At 38.2% G+C, this 21,342-nt stretch overlaps 1 protein-coding gene across 1 annotated transcript in view; it reads right to left on the bottom strand.

Annotated features, from left to right (window-relative positions):
- Positions 1–21,342, bottom strand: part of LOC109492846 (zinc finger protein 33B-like) — a 34,593-nt gene that overhangs the window by 3,849 nt on the left and 9,402 nt on the right. Inside the window, exons 2-3 of the mRNA XM_045040950.1 lie at positions 21,023–21,167; positions 20,650–20,745 (exon numbers count right to left, since the gene is read on the bottom strand). Of these exons, the coding sequence (XP_044896885.1) occupies positions 20,650–20,745; positions 21,023–21,167 (241 nt within the window). The remainder of the gene's footprint in view (positions 1–20,649; positions 20,746–21,022; positions 21,168–21,342) is intronic.

Here is a 21,342-nt window from a genome sequence, read left to right as displayed (position 1 = left end):
CGTATGCTGAAGCCCTAATCCCCAATGCCACTGCATCCGGAGACACAGCCTTTAAGGAGGTTAATTAAGGTTTGAATTACGTCATTAGGGTGTAGCACTTATCGGATAGGAATGACCTCCTGATCAGAAGCCGAAGAGACACCAGCACTTGCCTGCTCTCCCTGTGCGCACAGAAAAAAAGCCATGTGAGGAGAGAGCCACAAACTGTAGAGAGAGGACTCACCAGAAGGCACCCTGAAGGCACCTTCATCCTGCCTTACAACCTCCAGATGAGTAAAAAATAAATTTCTGCTACATAGGCCACCCACTCTGTGGTGTTTTGTTAGAGCGGTTCAGGCCAACTCGTAGGAAGCATGAAGAGAAAAGAGACTTGAATGAAATTTTAATAAACAGCATGGAAAAAAGACATGACAATAGAGCAGAAAAAAGAATGACAATAAAACCAAAGAAAGAAAACTGGATCACAGAGAAAGTTCTGAATAAAGCAGGTGATCTACAAAATAATAAAGTACATGTTTTAAATTAAAATTATATGTGTGATTGTAGTCTCTAAAGAGAAAAAGAAAACAATGGAATAAATACAGTATTAAAAACCATTATCTAAGAAAATTGCTCAGAAATAAAAAGAGATCTTGCCCGCATATTTTAAGGACCACCATGAACTTTCCTTTTCCATCAGGAAAGCTGACCTGAAACAGTCCTTCCTAAGACATGCTTTAATGAAACTGTAAACCTTAAAAGTGAAGAAGTCTCCTCTGGACAGAAAGATCAAGTCTCAATAAGCAAACAAACATGTAGATTGGGCAAGAGACTCTGTCACCAATAAACAAAGTGAGGTCAGTGCAGCAACCTTTTCAACAAATAACCAAGTAGAAGTCAAGGGTTGTATATCCAGCCACGTCATCCTTTAAAAGTATCCAGGCTCCCGGAAGAGGTCAATCATATTAGATATTCAAGAAATCAGGTAATAATGTAATCACGGAACCTTCTAGAAGAGGACAAACTTCAAGCAACCAGTATTTGATAGGAAACACTGGTAGAAAAGCTGAGCAGTGTAGGACTAAGACCAAAAGAAAGTTGAGAATAAGAATACCAGAGTAATGTATAAATGCTATATATACCAGTGAAGCAGAAATAATGCACGTAAAAAGACTACTGGATAAAGGAAAAAGGAGAAGAAATAACAGTAAGCTAAGAAATAACAGTAAGCTAAGAAGAAATAACAGTAAGCTAAGTAGACTATGGAATAGTCTAAAGAAGGTCACTAAACACTCTAAAGGTCACTAAAAGCTGAAAACCAAATGGAAGGTTATATAAGGATATGAGCAACTAAAGCCAGTATAAAAGACATTACTGTAAAAGTAACCACTAGAACAAAAACATCTCAAGTTTCTAATGGACTCCTTCAAAATGAACAAAAGGAGTGACGAAACAGAATGATTTAGTGAATATGATACTCATGAAATGTAACAAAATGACAGATATGAGACCAGACAGAAATCCTGGTAGTAAATGTGAATGGGCTTAACTCACCACTTAATAAAATGACTTAAAACGGAGTCACAAACAAATCCCAAATCTCTGCTGCAAAGGGGAAACACACTGACAGAAAATGACTCAAAAATCTAAAAACAAAGGAATGGTCAATATTGTTCCAGGCAAAGAGAAACAATAAGGAAACAGATAAAATCTAGTTATCAGGAAGGACAAAAAACAAAGCACAAGGCTAACATCCACAACTTTGAATGTACAAGTAACAGTAAGGAGTATCAAAACACCAAACAACATTCATGAAACAAACACACTGATAAAAAGAGTATTAAGAAAGATCAGAGAGTACGATGTTGGAATGTAGAGACCCAACGACAACAATCAGGAAGACATGTATTATGACCCATATACAATTTTCGAATATTAAAACGTTAATACAAAATACACTTACGACTCTAGGGTACAAAAAACATTTTAAAAAAAACCTGATAAAGGTAACATGCTCAGGAAACAATGCACTAAAACTAGAACTTACTCGGGAAGAACAAACTTCTTCCATCAGGACCTCAAAACCAAACAACTGTCTAGTAAACTGCTCTTTGTTGAAAAAGGAAACACAAAGCTGAATTTCTAAACCAAAAAAACTACTGAAAATATTACTTATGAGTCTATGTGGGATACTCGTACTGATCAGAGATTTCATAGCATTAAATGTCTTGCATCAGTGAAAAGGAATGAAAAAGAAGCAAATCCGTGACTCAAAAAAAAACTAGAAAAAGGCAACAATAATGTAAGAGAAAGAAGTTAAAGCACAAAGAGGGAAATAATGAAGATAAAAACAGAGAAATAAAAAACTAAACTTAAAATAATACAGATAAGGGAGCTCAAGTGGTTAAGTTGTTTTGACACTTGATGATGTCACGGTTTGGTCTGTGAGTTCAAGCTCTCTGCACTCTAGCCCCTTCCCTGCTCATGAGTGCGCGTACACTCTTCTCTCTCTCTCTCTCTCTCAAAATAAATAAATTAAAAAAAAATAATAATACAGGGGCGCCTGGGTGGCTCCGTCGGTTAAGTGTCTGACATCGGTTCAAGTCACGATGTCACGGTTTGTGAGTTTGAGACCCGCACCTGGCTCTGTGCTGACGTCTCAGCTTCAGATTCTGAGTCTCCCTCTGTCTCTCTGCCCCTCCCCGACTTGTGCTCTGTCTCTCCCTCTCAAAATTAAATAAATGTAAAAAAAATTTTTTTAAAGGAAATAAATAATATAGATAAAAGTTTTTCTTCATCTTTAAGCTCCAGTAGATTTACTAAAGGATGCCTTAGAGTGAGTCATTCCAGGTCAGTTTTCCCAGGTCCCTCATGATCCCTTCTGTTAATAAAACAGAAACAGAAAAACAGTTGTACAAGCGTTAACTCAAAAAGCTGGTAATTTGGGGGGCAACTGGGTGGCCCAGTAGATTAAGCGTCTGACTTCAACTCAGGTCATGATGTCAGGGCTGTTTCAAGCCCTGGGTCGGACTCTGTGCTGACAGCTCAGAGCCTGGAGCCTGCCTCAGATTCTGTGTCTCCCTCTCGTTCTGCACCTCCCTGCTCACGCGTGAACTCTATCTCAAAAAGAAACAAACAAAAAGAGAAATTAATTTTAAAAAAAACCTGGTTCTTTGGGGGCTCCTGGCAAACTCAGCTGGTGGCGTGTGCAGCTCTGGAACACAACAGACATTACACCAGAAGGAACAAGGCAAAGAGACAAAGAAGAGGCATCCCAGGCTATTGCATTTGTTCCGATCCACCAGAACCATTCACACAAATACACTTATAGTAGATGAAGATATTCTAATGATTTCCTCCAACTGTGTTTTCCAGGAGATGATCTCAAAAATGGTGGCATGAAGGGCAGTACCAAAGAGTCGCCTCACACACTACTCTCTGAAAGGACTCACACTTAACTGGACCAAACTATAGAATGTGTGACTCAGGACAACGGTGGAAACATTGAGCGAAGAGCCAACAATGAGTAGAGGCTAAGGGCAGAATGTGACACCATTAGAGGCAGGGAGGTTAACACAGAGATCAGTGAAAGAGACTGTTAATCAGCGTTCTCCAGAGAAACAGAGCCAGGTACTATATGTACGTGTGAGAGCGACACAGACAAAGGAAGAGGTTTATTAAAGGACCCGGCTTTTGCACTTACAGAGGCCAAGAAGTCCCACAGTCTGCTGTCTGAAAGCTGGAGAACCAGGAAAGCCAACTGTATTTCAAAAGGCCTGAGAACTAGGGGAGGTGATGGTGTAACTCCCAGCAAAGATGAAAGGCCTGCCAACTAGAGGGTTGGTGGTGTAAGTCCCAGAGCCTGAAGGCCCCACAACCAGGAGCACTGATTCTGTCCAGAGAGGATGGACGTCCCGGCAAAAAGAGAAAGAGAATTTGTCCTTCTTTGCCTTTTGTTCCATTCCATCCTCCACGAATTAGAGGATATCTGACCATAATGGTGAGGGTGGATCTCTTTACTCAGTCTACTGAGTCAAATGCTGCTTCCAGAAACACCCCCCAAGACACACTTTTACCAGTCTGGCCATCCCTGAGGCCACTCGGGTTGACACCCAGAATTAATCATCATAGACACACTCAAAGAGCACCCTCTCAACACGACTGCCATTCTACGAACCATGTGCACTGCCCAAGGCAGAGCCCTCTGACAAGAGACGTCAGCCAACAGTACACTGCAAGAGGAAAAGACTTCAGTCAAATAATACAGTCAAGTCACTTAACAAATACATAAGCAAGCAAAAATAACAAGAAGCCCTTTCAGACTCGGTACAAAATATCTAAAATATGCTTTCGTCCAAAATTACAGGTTCACAAGACAAACGGGAAAATTTCACATACGTGGGAGAAACAATAGGCAACAAACTGTCCTTGAGAGGGTCTGGATACTGGATTTAGCCGACCTCCAAGCAGCTATTATAAACATGTTCAACAGGGAACCACACTGGGGCGCCTGGGTGGCTTAGTCCATTGAGTGTCCGACTTCGGCTCAGGTCATGATCTCACGGCTTGTGAGTTCGAGCCCCGCAGGGGGCTCTATGCTGACTTAGAGCCAGAAACCTGCTTCGCATTCTGTCTCTCCCTCTCTGCTCCTCCCCTGCTCATGTTCTGTCTCTCTCTTTCTCTCTCTCTCAAAAATAAACTAAAAACAAAGGGAACCACATGTACGGGATAAAGGAAGGTAGTGTCGATACCCTGTAAAACAGAAAATATAAAAAAAAGGAAAAGAATTAAGTGAAAATTCTAAATTTGACAATTTACAGTAACTACACTGTAAATTCCTTAGATGGGCTCAACAGTTGACTGAATGTTATAGAGGAAAGAATTAGTAAACTTATAATACAATCTAAACACTAGAAAGAAATAAGAATGAAGAAAACTGATCAAAGCCTCAAATATATGAAAGATACCATTATCTGCACCAACATACTTATAATGGGAATATCAAAAGAAGAGAAGAAAGGGTAAGGGGCAGAAAAATTATTCAACAAAGTTATGGTGAAATCTTGCAAATTTAGAGAAAAAAAATATTCAAACACAAAATGATAGACGAACACCACGTGGGATAAACAGATCCACGTCAAGAGGCATCACTAAAAATATTAAAAAGCAAAGAGGAAAAAAAATTTCTTAAGTCTCAAGAGAACTACAACTCATCACATACAAGGGAACTCCAGTAACATGACCACCTGACTTCTCATCAGAAACACAGAATCCAGGAGTTGGGATGACAGAGTGTGTTGGGGGAATAAAACAAACAAAAACAAAACAAAACAAAACAAAAAACCCCAAAACACTCAACCAAAATAACAGCACTGCTTTCAAAACTGAAGGCGATATAAATTAACCCATAAATTCCCAGTCATTACTTCAAATCCACAAAGATTGTAGGTAAAAATAACTATTTTAAAAGACGGATAAAGAAGTATTTCTTCCAACCATTTGGCCAAGGCCATGCAACAATCTTTATGTATATAACTATACTGTTGGGTCTGTAACCGTAGAAATAAATGTATTTGACAATAAGGCAAAATGAGGAAGAAAAACAAAGGTAAACTGGGGTGAGAAAATGACCATGGATGGTAACCAGAATCCACAGTAGCAAATGAAGCAGAAATGGTGAATAAGAAAGTTAATATAATGAACTCCACAAAGAGATATTTGCTATCCTTTCTTCTCTCAGTTTCTTTTTAAGACATCCAATTATATAAAGTAGTAATTCAACAATGTATTGCTGGAATTTAAACATATACAGATCTACTATGTACAAAAGGAACCTCACAAAAATAGAGTAGAAGAAGTAGATATACATATGAATGACCTTTCTATAATTCACTGTAGATGAGGGAGTATAAACCTGAAGTATGGTGATAGGGTGAATTTCTTAGGTAAATTTTAATAACAACCATCATGAAAATAATTGAGTGAAATGGTCACCGTAGAATTAAAATATTATGCTAAACCATATTCACTTAATGAAAATGAAGGCAGTAATATAAAAGAACTACAGGTTCATAAGGCTGTTTAGGGCAGATAAATGTCAAAACGTAATATGGCAGGAGTAAATCCAGCCGTACCAATAACAGAAAATTGGGAATGGATTTAGAAATCCAATCAAAAAGCATAGGGGCACCTGGGTGGCTTGGTGGTTGGGCGTCCGACTCTGGCTCTGGTCATCATCTCACGGTTTGTGAGTTCGAGCCCTGCGTCGGGCTCTGTGCTGATAGCTCAGAGCCTGGAGCCTGCTTCAGATTCTGTGTGTGTGTGTGTGTGTGTGTGTGTGTGTGTGTGTGTGTCTGTCTCTGTCTCTCTTCCCCCTCCCACTTTTGCTCTGTCTCGATCAAAAAAAAATAAATGTAAAAAACCATTTTTTTTGAAAAGCAGTAATTGTCAGCTTGTAGAAAATATGTAAATTCAAACACATGGTATCTACAAGACACACTGTATTCAAACGCACAAATAGGTAGAAAATTTTAAAAGCAGAGAAAGATCAATCAAGTAAATAGCATCAGTAAGCAGGTTGGACAGGCTATACTAATATCAGACAAAATCCACTTTAACACAAAATACATAATTAGAGATGAAGTGGGACATTACATAATGAAAACAGTCCATCAGTAAGGAGACAAAAATCCAAGCAATTATACACTACTAATGATGAGTCTCAAGAAATACTGAGAGAATTCGAAGCAAAAATACACACATCAACAATTACAGATTTAAAAAATTTTTTTTCAACGTTTTTTATTTATTTTTGGGACAGAGAGAGACAGAGCATGAACGGGGGAGGGGCAGAGACAGAGGGAGACTCAGAATCGGAAACAGGCTCCAGGCTCCGAGCCATCAGCCCAGAGCCTGATGCGGGGCTCGAACTCACGGACCGCGAGATCGTGACCTGGCTGAACTCGGACGCTTAACCGACTGCGCCACCCAGGCGCCCCAACAATTACAGATTTTAATATCCCCCATTAAGTAATGGATAAAACAAGGGATAGAATACAAATAAGAGAAAAAAGAAAGATAAAAAAACACTATGAAGTAACCAGACTAACAAATATATATAAGAGCAGATTACACAATCTTCAAAAGTACACACAAAAGGTTCCCAAAAATACATTTTAAAAGGTTCTCACACCAAAATGGAAGGAAATTATAAATCAATCATATAAAGGAATTTTGAAAACTCACAAGTGGAAATTAAATAACATATTTCTGAATAAAATAGAGGGAAACAATATTCAGGAAACTGAAAACACTTTTGAGTAAAAAAGAATACAAAATATACCAAATCTTATGAGACAAACATAAAACAGTACTTAGAAGACAATTTATCCTACAATATCATATTAAATGAGAACGATCCAATCAATAACCTGCCTTGTACACCTGAGAACAACAGGGGAGAAAAGCAATACAAATTGAAAGCAAGCAATGATAGGAAATGAGAGAAAAGTAAAAATTAATAAACCAGCAAAGAAAAGCAATAGATGACTCTTTTAAAATATCAATAAGCCTGACTAAACTGTATTTAGGCTGACATGGAAATAAGAGACATAAGAGTCAAACTACAGAAGTTATGGGGCGCCTGGGTGGGTGGCTTAATCAGTTGAGCATTCAACTCTTGATTTCGGCTCAGATCATGATCTCATGATTCGCGTGATTGAGCCCTGCATTGGGCTCTGTGCTGGCAGCGTGGAGCCTGCTTGGGATTCTCTGTCCGCCTTTCGCTCTGCCCCTCACCTGCTCACTCTCATGTGCACTGTCTCAAAAACAAACAAATAAATGTTTCTAAAAAAAATAAATTACTGAAGTTGTGGAATAAAGACGGTACACACGCTAGGGATAGAATATACTCACATTACAAACCTGGAATGTTTTCTACGCTACAAAAACAAAATATAAGTGAAAGTTTTGAACTAATTTGATAACTTGGCTGAAATACAAAAATTCCTAGAATCGGAAAAAATATAACAACTCAAGAAGAAATAAGCTATCTGAAAAAAAGTGTAAGAAGTAAACACACTGCAGTCATTTTAAAACTGCCCATAAAAGAAGCCCAGGTCCAGATGGTTTCACTGGTGAATTTTTAAACTCGTTTAAATGATAATTAATATTGATTATTCAAACACTCCTGCAAACAATAGAAAAGAACACCTCCCACCTAATTACCTGAGCCTTATATTACATCGGCACTAAACTCAGACATGATGAGAGAAGACAACTACAGTTCAATGTCTAAAACAACTAAGAGCAACATCTTTGGAATACAGACCCACAGATACTCTGCACAATACTAGCAAATGTTATCGAATAACACATTACGAGGATTACACCAAAGACCCCGTGAGATTTATCCTACTAACGCAAGGCTGGTTTATCATCCGACAATGGCAAGTGAGCACCAACAGTGCACTCTCCCTCTGATTCACTCGAGCTGGAGGGTATCTTCTCTCCGCGTTCTCCCTCTGCCTCACTCCAGCTCGCCAGGGTCTTCTGGAAAGCAGTGTGTATACTCCTCCACCATACTTGGGCGCCTACTGCCTAGTGAACACTTTTAGATTCCCCAGCTCTGGTGGCCAGCATCACTTCTGCTTCCGGTCTCACAGGACTGGACATATTTGCATACTTTAAGAGATACTGTCTGAAGATCTCCCTTCCAATCAGCCTGAATCTAGATGCTGAGTGAGATCCTCCCCTTGGGACAGTGACAGGTCTTGGAACACCCTCAACTACCGAAAGCCACTACAAATAAAAGAGGCTGGTTAGACAACCATGAAAATTTGACAGGCAACCAAGAGCTAAGTCAGGGTCGAATGATAAGCTTCATCACCTACACCAGGCCATTCTTCCAATACTTAGGAGAGGTGGCTCTTTTATCTAATGAACACAAACCAACACAGAGAATCAAGAAAAATACACAAAGAAATGTGTGTTCAAAACGAAAGAACAAGAAAAAAAACCTAAGAATAAGTCCTTAATGGAATGGAGACAAGTGATTTACCTAATAAGGAGTTCAAAATAATAGTCATATAGATGCTCATCGAACTCAGGAGAAAACGGATGAACACGGTGAGAACCTCAACATGAAGAAAGTACCACATAGTACCAAACAGAAAATACAGTAAGACAACTGAAAAATACTAGAGGAATTCAATAAGCAGAACAATGAGGCAGAATGAATCAGTAATCTGCAGTCAGACAGTGGAACTCACCCAGTGAGAGCAGGGGGAAAAGTGAACACAGCTTAAGAGACATCTGAGACAATATACAGCAGACCAACATTTGCATTATAGAAATCACAAAAGCGGATGAAAAAGAAAGGGGCAGAAAATTCACTGAGAGAAATAATAGCCGAAAACTTCCCCAAATTGGGGGGAAAAAAAGAAATCCATATCCAGGAAGCTCAGAAATTTCCAAGGAAGTTGAATTCAAAAAACCCACACTGAAACACATTATGAGATGCAGTGCCAAAAACTAAAGACACGGAGAGAATGTTAAAAGTAGCAAAAAATCCACAACTGGTTCCAGAAAAGGGAACTCTCATAAGATTATCAGATCCTTCAGCAGAAACTTTTCCAGTCAGAAGGCAGTGGCATGGTATATTCAAAGAATGGGAAAAGAAAAATATTTACTGGACAACAATACACAGCAAAGTTCTCATTTAGAATCAAAGGACAAATAAATGAGTTTCCCAAACAAAAGCTAGAATTCACCAACACTGGAAAAGCCTCACAAGAAATGTTAAAGGGATTGCTTTAAGTTGAAACAAAAGAATACAAATTAGTAACATGAAAACATATTAAAATATAAATCTCACTGGTAAAAACAAATATATAGTGAAATTCAGAATATCCTAATGTTGTGAAGATAGTGGGTTAATCACTTACAAAAGCAGTATGCAACATAAAAGACCAAAGTACAAAAAAAAACCATAATTACTTATAATCATTACTTAAGACATACAGAAGATTAAAAGATACAAGAATTGACATCAAAACCATAAAATAGGGAGGGGAAAATACAAACACAGAGCACTAGAATATGTTCAATCCTCAGTTGTTGTCATTTTAAAATTGACATTGTCCTGAAATACCCCATTAGACCAGATGGACTTTGCAGAGATATACAAACATTTCATCCACAAAGAAAACTTCTCAAGTACACATGAACAATTTTCAAGGACTGACCATATATTAAGACAAAAAAACAAATCCTAGCAAATTTAAGAAGACCCAAACCCAATCAAGCTTCTTTCCTGCATGAAGCTAGAAATCAATTACCAGTAAGAAAACTGGAAAATTCACAGATAAGTGGAGACTAAACAACTCTCTCCTGAACAACCAATGAGTCAACAGAGAAACCAAGGGATACCTTGAGGCAAGTAAAAATGGAAATACAACATATCAAAACTTAAAGGATACAGGAAAGGCAGTACTCAGACGGAAATTCATAGTGATAAACACTTACAATAAGAATCCAGAAACTTCTCAAACAAAGAAACAAAAAACCTAACCTTACATCTCAAGGAACTAGAAAAAAACAAGGACATGAAACCCAAGTTAGCAGAAGGAAGGAAAATAATCATGATCAGGGCAGAAATAAATGAAATATGATCTGAAAGGATCAATACAATTAAGAGCTGGTTCCTTGAAAAGACAAACAAAATAAACTGAATTTTTACTAGACTAACCAAGACACAGAGGACTCAAATAAATTAAATCAGAAAAGATAAAATATTATAACTCGTACCACAGAAACACAAAGGATTTTAAGAGACTACTATGAACAATTATGTCAAAACAAATTTGACACTCTAGATGAGATGCGTGAATCTCTAGAAAAATGGTCTATCAAGAGTGAATCATGATGAAATAAAACATGAAATCTGAACAGACCAATTAATACTAAGGAAACTGAATCAGGAAAAAAAGCCTCCCTAAAAATAAAGCCCCCTCCCCACACCCACCAAATAAAGCCCAGGACCAAACACCTTCACTGATGAATTCCACAAATCACCTAAAATAGAATACCATTCTCAAACTCCACCAAAAAATAGAAGAGGAGGGACATTTCCTAACTCATTTTACAAGGCCAGCATTACCATCATACCAAAACCGGACAATGATGCTACAAGAACAGAACATGACAGAATATCCCTGATGAACACAGATGCTAGAAAATATTAGCAAACTTAACGCAACAATACATTAAAAGGAAGATATACCGTAACCAAGTGTGATTTATTACAGGCACGCATGGATGGTCAAACATCCACAAATCCATCAACATGACACACATTACCAAAATAAAGGAAAAAAATCATAAGGTTATCCTTCAACAAAGTGGGGTTAAAGGGAACACACCTCAACAGAATAATGGCCATATATAAAAAAACAAAAGCTAACAGCATACTCAATGGGGAAAAACTAAAAGCTTTTTCTCTAACATAAAGAACAAGACAAGGATGCCCATTCTTCCTACTTTTATTCAACATAGTAATGGAATTAAGTCCTAGCTGCACAAATCAGAGAACAAAAATAAATAAATAAATGGTATCCAGGTTGCTAAAGAAGTGAAACTATCACTATGTGAAGTCATGTAATATATACAAAACCGTAAAGACTCCACCAAAAAAATGTTGGCATGGATGTATGAATTAGGTTAAGATTGCAGAAAAAGAAAAAACAAGATATAAAATCTGCTGCATTTCTATACACTAATAACAACGTAATAATGATAATAAATAATTAAGAAAATATTTACCTTTTCAATTGCACCAAAAATTATAAAATACCTAGGAATAAACTTAACCAAGAAGGAAAAAGGTCTGTAATCTAAAAACTAGAAAACACCAATAAAAGAAATGGAAGACAACACAAACAGCTGGAAAGATATACTATACTCTTAGATTGGAAGATTAGCATTAAAATGTCCTTACTGGGCTACCTGGGTGGCTCAGTCCGTTAAGCAACCGACTTCAATTCAGGTCATGATCCTATGGTTCATGAGTTCGAGCCCTGCAGTGGGCTCTTTGCTGACAGCTCAGATCCTGGAGCCGGCTTCGGATTCTGTGTCTCCCTGTCTCTCTGCCTCTCCCCCACTCATGCTCTCTCTCCGTCTCTCAGAAACGAACATTAAAAAAAAAGTTTTTTTTAAATGTCCTTACTACTCAAAGCAATCTACATACTCAAAGCAATCTACATACTCAATGCAATCCCTATGAAAATACCAATAGCAATTTTCACACTAGAAGAAATAATACTAAAATTTGTAGGTAGAACCACAAGAGGTTTTGTGTGTTTTTTTTAATATTTGTTTATTTTGAGAGAAAGAAGACACATGCATGTGAGCAGGAAAGGGGCAGATAGAGAATCCCAAGCGGGCTCTGCACTGTCAGCGCAGCTGCCAACACAGGCCTCGATCTCATGAACCGTGAGATCATGACGTGAGCTGAAATCAATAGTTGGACACTAAACAACAGAGCCAGCCAGGAGCCCACACAAAAAATCCTGAATAGCCAAAGCAGTCTTGAGAAGGAACAAGAAAGCAGAAGGTAGCATGCTTGCTGATTTCAAACTATACCACAAAGCTACTGTAATCAAAACCGTATGCTATTGGCATAAACGCAGACACACAGATCCATGCAACAGAACACGGAGTCCAGCAATAAACCCACATCTAAGTCAACTACTCTACGACAAAGGAGGCAAGAATATACAATAGGGAAAGGACAGTCACCTCTTCAATAAATGGGGTTAGGAAATACGGACAGCCACATGCAAAAGAGTGAAATTAAACTGCTTTCTTGCATCATACACAAACTCTAACTCAAAATGGATTGAAGACTGGAACACAAAACCTGAAACTACGAAAGTCCTCGAAGAAAACAGGCAGTAGGCTACACATCAATCTCGGCAGTAAGTTTTTGTATTTGACCCTAAATACAAAGGCAACAAAAGCAAAAATGAGCACGTGGGACTGCATCAAACTAAAAAGCAAAGCAGACCATCAATAAAATCAAAGATAATCCACTGAATGGGAGAAACTATTTGCAACCATTTATCTTATAAGGGGTTAATGTCCAAACCACAACTGATATTATTCAATAAGAAAAATCAAATTTGACTTAAAATGGGCAGAGGATATGAATAGACATTTTTCCAAAGACATACAGACGGCCAACAGGTACTTGAAAAGGAACACTACATCATCAGGGAAGTACAAACCAAAACCACAATGAGATATCACTTCATGCTATTAGAATGACTATTATCAAAAAGAAAAGACATAACCACTGTTTACAAGGATGTGAACAAAAGAAAACCCTTGGGTACTGTTCGTGGGAAGGTAAATTGTGAAGCCACCATAGAACACAACATGGTAGTTAGTTCCTCAGAACATTAAAAATACAACTATCATATGATCCAGCAATTCCACTTCTGGGTACTTATCTGAAAAAAATGAAAACACTAACCTGAAAAGACATACACACATTTCTTCACTGTGCTACTATACAAATAAATGAAGAATGTATAAATAGTTATACATTAAGTTACATATGTTATGTATACTAAAGTACATACATTTTACATATGTATATATTTTGTATACATATCTTATAAACATGATATACATGTAGAATACTATTCAGCGATAATAAATAATGAAATCTTGCCATTTGGGGACACCATGGATAGATCCTGACGGCATTATGTAAAGTCATAGAAGTCAGACAAAGGAAGAATAATACCGAATGATCTCACTTAAATGGAATTTGAAAAATAAAAACACAAATACAGTGATTTTATAGATCCAGGGAACATACTGGTGGTTGTCAGAGGTGTGGGTTTGGGGGTATGTGAAATGGGTGTGTGTGTGTGTGTGTGTGTGTGTGTGCGCGCGCGCGTGCGCGCGTGTGTATCAAAATGATGTATCATCAAAATGACACCCCCACACATACACACCCTCTTCAAAAACTGATCCTGAGGCAATTGGATAGCTACATGCAAAACAATTAAACTCGTTCCTCATACCATACACAAAAATGGGTAACAGACCTAAATGCAACAACTATTTACTTAAGGAAAATTTAAGAATGAATGTTTTTGTCCTTGGGATAGACACAGCCCTTTTAGATACAACACCAAAACCAATAGTGACAAAAGATAGAACAGATAACCTGTATTTCATGAAACAAAAAACTCTTTTGCTGCAGAGCGCACAGCCAAGATACTAAAATGACAACGCCAAAATGGGAGAAAATATGTGTAAACAATATACCTAATTAGGGACTGATATACAGAATATGTAAAGAACGCTTACAACTCACCAATAAAAAGACAACTACAACTAAAATATTAGTAAGGCAAATGCCTGTTGGATATTAAGCTTGTATCCAGCAACCTTCCTATAAATGACTTCTATGTTGTAGGAGTGTGCCGCATTAGGATTCTTAGACAATCGAATCTCTGCAAAAAGAAGAGTTTTATTTCTTCCCTTGTCACCTTTCATATCCCTGTTTTGTTGCATTACCTAGGATTTCTACTAAGATGTCAAATAAGAGTGGTGAAACCGGATGGCCCGGACTTGCTCCTGATCTTAGAGAGAAAGCACCCAGTTTCTCTTTATTATATGTGATGTTAACAGATTTTTTGGTAGATGTTTTTCATCAACTTGAGGAAATTCTCTATTCCTAGTTTGCTGAATTTTAATCATACATGGATTCTGTTAAATGCTTCTTCTGCATCAAAGGATCCTATCAAAGGATCATACAGTTTTTCTTTCTGCAGCTTACTGATGGGATGGATTATGTTAATTGATTTTTGAATGTTGAATGAGCTTGCAGGCTTGGAATAAATCCTAATTCGTCATGGCATATAATTCTTTTCCTACACCGTTGGACTTTATTTGGAGTTCTGCATCTATATTCCTAAGAATTATTTGTAGTTTTTCTTCCAAGAGCGACCATCTGCTTTTGGGATTAAGGAAACAATTCTTTGGCCTTAAAGAAAGACTGGAAAAGTTCCCTCTAACTACAAATCATCCCTAGGAATTTACAAAAAGGCCACTCGAGGTAATAAATAAATTCAGATCAGGTGAGGCTTCTATGCAACTGCAATCAACAATCTGAAAGGAAATTAATAAAGCAATTTTCTGTATAACAGCATCTTTGTCAGCCTATGGGAGATTACGCTGATTGGTTCTGGAATGTTGAACCACTTTTGCATACTCGGAATATATCCCACTCGGTCACAGTGTAGGATTCTTTTTATATATGGCTAGTTTCTATTTGCTAATACTTTGTTAAGGAATTGTGCTAGTAAATTTATGGGACATATCGATCTACAGATTGTTTCCTGGGCTATCATTATATGGTTTTGATATCAGGATAAGAAAAAACTCCATTAGAACTGTTTCCTTCTAGGAAAAAAAAAAAAAAAAAAAAAAAAAAGGAGGTTAGAGTGGGAGAGAGCCAAAGCAGAAGAGACTCTTAAAAACGGAGAACAAACTGTGGGTTGATGGGGGGTGGGAGGGAGGGGAGGGTGGGTGATGGGTAGTGAAGAGGGCATCTTTTGGGATGAGCACTGAGTGTTGTATGGAAGGCAATTTGACAATAAACTTCATATATTGAAAAAAAAAGAACTTTTTCCTTCTATTTTTCTAGAAGAGATTGTGTAAAATCAGTGTTAATTCCTCCTTAAATGGTTACATGTTTGAGAGATGGTAAAAACACCTGTAGATTTTTTAATCTATTTTTTTATATTAAATTTCTTTAATTCAAATTATCTACGTCACCTTTATGACAATCTATGGACCATTCAAATTGTCCATGTCATCATGAGTTTGGTAGTTTAGGATTTCTAAAGAATTGATCCATCTCTTCTTGACTGTCAAATAAAGAGCATAACATTTAAAGTATCATCCTGTTAATGAATGCAGAAGTGATATCCCCATTCATTGGTGGTTTGGGGTGTGTGTGCGTGTGTGAAGACTGCTAGGTTTATCAATATTATTTTTTTTCTAAGCACTGGCTTTGTGTCATTAGGTTTCTCTACTGTTTTTCTATTATAAACTTCATTGATTTCTGCTTTTTTCATTTTCTTTCTCCTACTTGCTGTGGATTTACGTTGTTCTTTTCCACTTTCTTCAGGTAGAAAGTTCATTATGGATTCGAGACCTTTCATCTTATCCAATGTTAGCATTTATTACTATAAACTTCCATAACAGCACTTTAAGCTGCTTCACACACAAATTGGTATACTTTTTCATTTAGTTCTAAGTATTTTTAAAATTTCCTTTGAGACTTCTTTGATTCATGCTTTACTTACATGGGTCTTGTTTAATTCGTAAGGTTTGTTGACTCCCTGTTACTGATTCAATTTTTCTTTTTTGTTTTTTGTTTTGTGGGTTTGGTTTTTTTTGGGGGGAGGGGGGTAATGTTTTTATTTATTTTTGAGAGAGAGACAAAACACAAGTCAGGGAGGGCCAGAGAGAGAGGGAAACACAGAATCTGAAGCAAGATCTAGGCTCTGAGCTGTAAGCACAGAGCCTAGCATGCGGCTTGAACTCACAATCCGTGAGATCATGACCTGAGCCGAAGTCAGACTCCAACCAATTCAGCCACACAGGTGCCCCCACAGTTTGATTTCTTTATGTACGGACAACATAGCATGATTTCAGTTCTGCAAAATTTCCTAAGCTTTCTTCATGGCCCAGTATATGTTTTACCTTACTGAATGCTCCACAAGCACTGGAGGAGAACACATATCCTGCTCTTTTAGGTAGTATTCTTAATCAACTGAGCCACTCAGGCACCCCGATCTTTTAGGTAGTATTCTACATTTTCGTTCAATCCTGTTCAGGGATGTGCTCTGCAGCTCTTCCACATCTGCTATTAATTCATATCTGTTGTCTACAAGTTCTACCAATTACTAAGAGTAAGGTGCTGAATTCCCCAAATATAATTGAAGATTTGTTTATTTATCCGTTCAGTTCAGTCAGTTTTGATTTGTGTCCTAGGAGGTTCTGTTGTTTGGTGCGGTCACATTTTAGATCACTGCCTGTTTTTCTCTAACAATTTTCTTTGCTGTCGAGACTACTTTATCTGATATTAATGGAGTCAATCTTGCTTTTGTTTTCATTAATATTTGCATAGTACATCTTTTTCATAAAATTTTATTGTTGATTTTTGAGAGAGAGAGAAACAGAGCATGAGCAGGGTAGGGGAAGAGAGAGAGGGAGACACAGAATCTGAAGCAGGCTCCAGGCTCTCAACTGTCACCACAGAGCCTGACGCGGGGATCAAACTCACGAACCGTGTTCATGACCTGAACCAAACTCAGATGCTTAACCCAGCCACCCAGGCGACCCCAACTTTTTCTATTCCCTAATAACCTCACTATGTTCTCTCTGGAGTGAATTTTTTGTAGATAACATATTTCTGCATCATGTTTTCTGTTTCATGCAGTCTACCAATTTATACGCCTATTGGTGTATTTAGTTCATTTACATTGATGGTGAACACTGCTAATGTCAAGGTTTAAGTCTGCCATTTTATTTTTCGGTTGTTTTCTCAGTTTCTCATTCATCTGTTCCTAACTTATTTTCTTACTGGTTACCTGAACATTATTTTAAACATTCCATTTTCATTAATTTAGAGTATTTGTTTTTTTCTGTTTACGCTTTTTCTGAATGTACCACTTCATATAACTTTTTAGTGGTTGTTCTAGGTATTTGAGTCCATTTCTAGGTAAAAGGCACATATATAATTTATCACAGTCTTCTCGGATCAACATCTTATCACTTCAAGAGAAATGTAACACTTTAATTCCATTTAAAGCCCTTTATTCTATATTTTAAATGTAATTATATCATTTTCTCCACACATAGAGCATCAAATCATAAGATATTTCTAAATTTTGCCTGAATCAAATATGATTATAAAAACTCATGAGAAGGAAACTCCATTACATTTACCCTTATTTTTGCCACTTCCATTTTCTTTCTTTTCTAAAGTTCCACCTTTCTAGTGTTATTTCCTTTCGATTCAGAAAACTTCCTCTAGCCATTTTTAAAAGCTTTGTTTGCTTACAACACTTTCTCTTAGTTTTCCTTTTTATGGTATCTTCAGCTCTCCTTTCATGAATATATGTTCAAAGATACCGCTTTTGTCTGAAAGTTCTTTTCTTTCAGTACTCAAATAAGGGCATCATTTCCCTCTAGCTTCCATGCTTTTGGCTGAAACATCCACTATCATTTCCAAAGAAAAGGAGATGTTTCTCTCCGGCTACTCTGAAACATTCTCTTGTTTTTAGAAATGTAATCATGACATGCCATTGGCGTGGATCCCTTTGCATTTATCTTACTTGGAGTTCATGCAGATTCCTCAATGAATACTATTAGGTCTTCTGCCGAACTTGGGAAGCTTTCAACCATTATTCTTTAAAATCCTTCAAGTCCCACCCTCTCTTCCCTTTCTGTTACTCTTCTTCCTGACACACAGAGATTCCACCCTCCTCTCGTTACCTCCATGCCTTCCAATCGGGACTGACCATAATCACCCTTAAGGAAAACAACAAGCATCCTCTAGTGACATCTGTAGTGCTTATACTCTTCCCAATATCTTCTCCAGAGGCGAGAAAGATCATATAAACATAGATCACACCTTACTTATTAACCAAAATATACTAATAAGGAAAATATTAAGATCTTTAATAAGATTTATGATATTTACCTTGGGGACCACAACTGCCTGACATCATTTCCTGTCCCACACTCATCAATCACTCACTCCCCTTTGGCCATTGTGACTTTTTTTTTTTTTCGCTATTTCCCAAAACACACCAAACACATTCCTGCTCATTGGCTTAGTGGGTGCTATTCCCCTTGCTGAGAAGAGGCAGAAACCACCCAACTCACACAAACATTTCACTCAAATACTGCTCTAATGGTGGCTGATCTCCTACTTTAGGTCTCCCCTGACTACTCTTCTTAAAGCAGCACAATTTAACTCTGCTCTAATTTCCAAGGTCATTTTTTACCATTACACAGTGTTAATACGCAGAAGTATCTCTTTCTAGGGCTACTTTTTAAATGTATGAGACATATAAGTGTATAAATTCAAGGTGCACATGTTAGTTTCAGACAATTATAAACTGTATTATGACTGCTACTGTACCAATAATCAGCACCTTTATTATGTTACACAATTCCCATTGGAACGATTCAGTTCTGGTGTCTTGGCAAATGTGATGATCACAATACGATACTGTCTGCATTCTTGATATGGTATCCGCTATCTCTAGGGCTTACTTAGTACTCTTCTGATCTTGTACCATCCCTCCTTTCCCACAACCCATCCCCTGGGAACCACCACAGTACCCTCTGTTATCATGAGTTTCCCTTTTCCAGATTCCAGATATAAGTGACACCACACGGTAACTGTCTTTCTCTTAAAGTGGCAGGATGCCATTTCTCATGACTGAATAATACTACTCTCTTTTCTTTCTTTAGCTATTCATGAACTGACGAGCACACAGGTTGTGTCCAGATCTGGCTATTGTGAATAAGGCCGTGATACACATGAATGTGTATATTCTCTTCGATATCCTCTTTTCATTTTCTTCGGGTATGTTCCCAAATACAACTGCGGGATCGTAGGACAGTTCTATATTTAACTGCTTGAGGAATCTCCACACCCTTTTCCACAGTAGGTGAACCAATTTACATCACCAACACCGACAGTGCACAAGAGTTCCCTTTTCTCCTCATCCTCGCCAACACTTGTTCTCTCTTGTCTTCTTGGTGCTAGCCATTCTAAATGGTGTGATGTGGCTCGGATGTGCATCTCCCTCACGTTAGTGATGTTGACCACCTCTGCGTGCATCTCTTGGCCACTAGTGCTACTTGTATAAAGTCACTGGCACATTATTCTTTCACTGCTATGGCATTTATTAATTGTTTTTAATCAAAAAAAATTTTTTTAACATTTATTAATTTTTGAGAGAGAGAGACAGAGCACGAGTGGTGGAGGGCCAAGAGAGAGGGAGACACAGAATCTGTAGCAAGCTCCAGGCTCTGAGCTGTCAGCACAGAGCCCGATGCAGGGCTCGATTCATGGACAGCAAGATCATGACCTGAGCTGAAGTTAGACACTCAACTGACTGAGCCACCCAAGCGCCTCTCACTACTATGGTATTTAGACAACAGCAAGCACTCAAAAATTATTTGAGTCGGAAAATCAGTGTATGAAACAATGCCTGGGAACAGCAGGAATGCAGCGCAACAACGCAGGTAAGGTCGGAGGCTGACACTGCTTTGAGAAACACAGACTCATGCAGGAAAACGATGGCAAAGGGGAGGAAGGCAAAGATTGGTCTGTTGACCAATGTAAGAATTGGTGAATATTCAAAACGTGAATCAAACAGGAGAACATTTTTCGTGAGAGCAGAATCTGGAGGTTTGGTTCAATAACCAGTATTCTCAGTCACTCACTGGATTATGACTTCTAAACAGATACCTTAAAAACACATTCCAAAGTTGTCCAGCCCTGGTTTAATCATGGGAAGATAATAAATGTCCTGATGTTCATCGGTGCCGTATGTATCAACCCACCTGGGAGGCTCTGGCTTGGGAATTCTTCCTCCGATATCCATGGCTCCTCTCCTTGCTCCAGCCTGAAGATCACCTCTGGTTTGGTAGCACAGGACCCTGTCAACGTGAAATCATTCAGGATTCAGACCAGGTGGCCTAGACTTCAGGGCCTCTGGAAGAGGAGGAAGCCGCTGCAGCTGCTCAGTGAAGAAGCCACGGAACACTTCACTGGAGAGGGAAACACAACTACCTTCCTGGTGCCCAATGGCGGTCAATCGGCAACGACTCCTGAATTCCAATCTTAAATATCATTCAACGCGGCACAGAGCCTATACGCCTCATAATTAACACAATCAAAACACGCTACTTGGAATTTTTTAAAAACAGTCCTTACCCACTGAGACAAGGTGGCTGTAGTTCTCCAGCATCACGTCCCTGTACAGGGACCTCTGACTTGAGTCCAAGCACTGCCACTCCTCCTGGGTGAAGCCCACGGTCACATCCTTAAATGATACTGATCCCTGGGATTTCTGTTCAATCTGAAATGTTCAGAATTGGGTGACATGGAAAAGCTGTATGGGAACCAATCCTTCTCATGATTACCAAAATAGTCTGCAGAAGGTGTGTTTGGCTTTAGGCTTTGAGGGTAGACGAGAAATCTAACAAACACTATGCCATTGCTTCAGGGTATTATTAATGTAAAAATCACCAAAT

This window comes from Felis catus, chromosome D2, assembly GCF_018350175.1.
Source record: "Felis catus isolate Fca126 chromosome D2, F.catus_Fca126_mat1.0, whole genome shotgun sequence".
NCBI classification, from domain to species: Eukaryota; Metazoa; Chordata; class Mammalia; order Carnivora; family Felidae; genus Felis; species Felis catus.
This window is presented reverse-complemented; position numbering and strand designations above follow the sequence as displayed.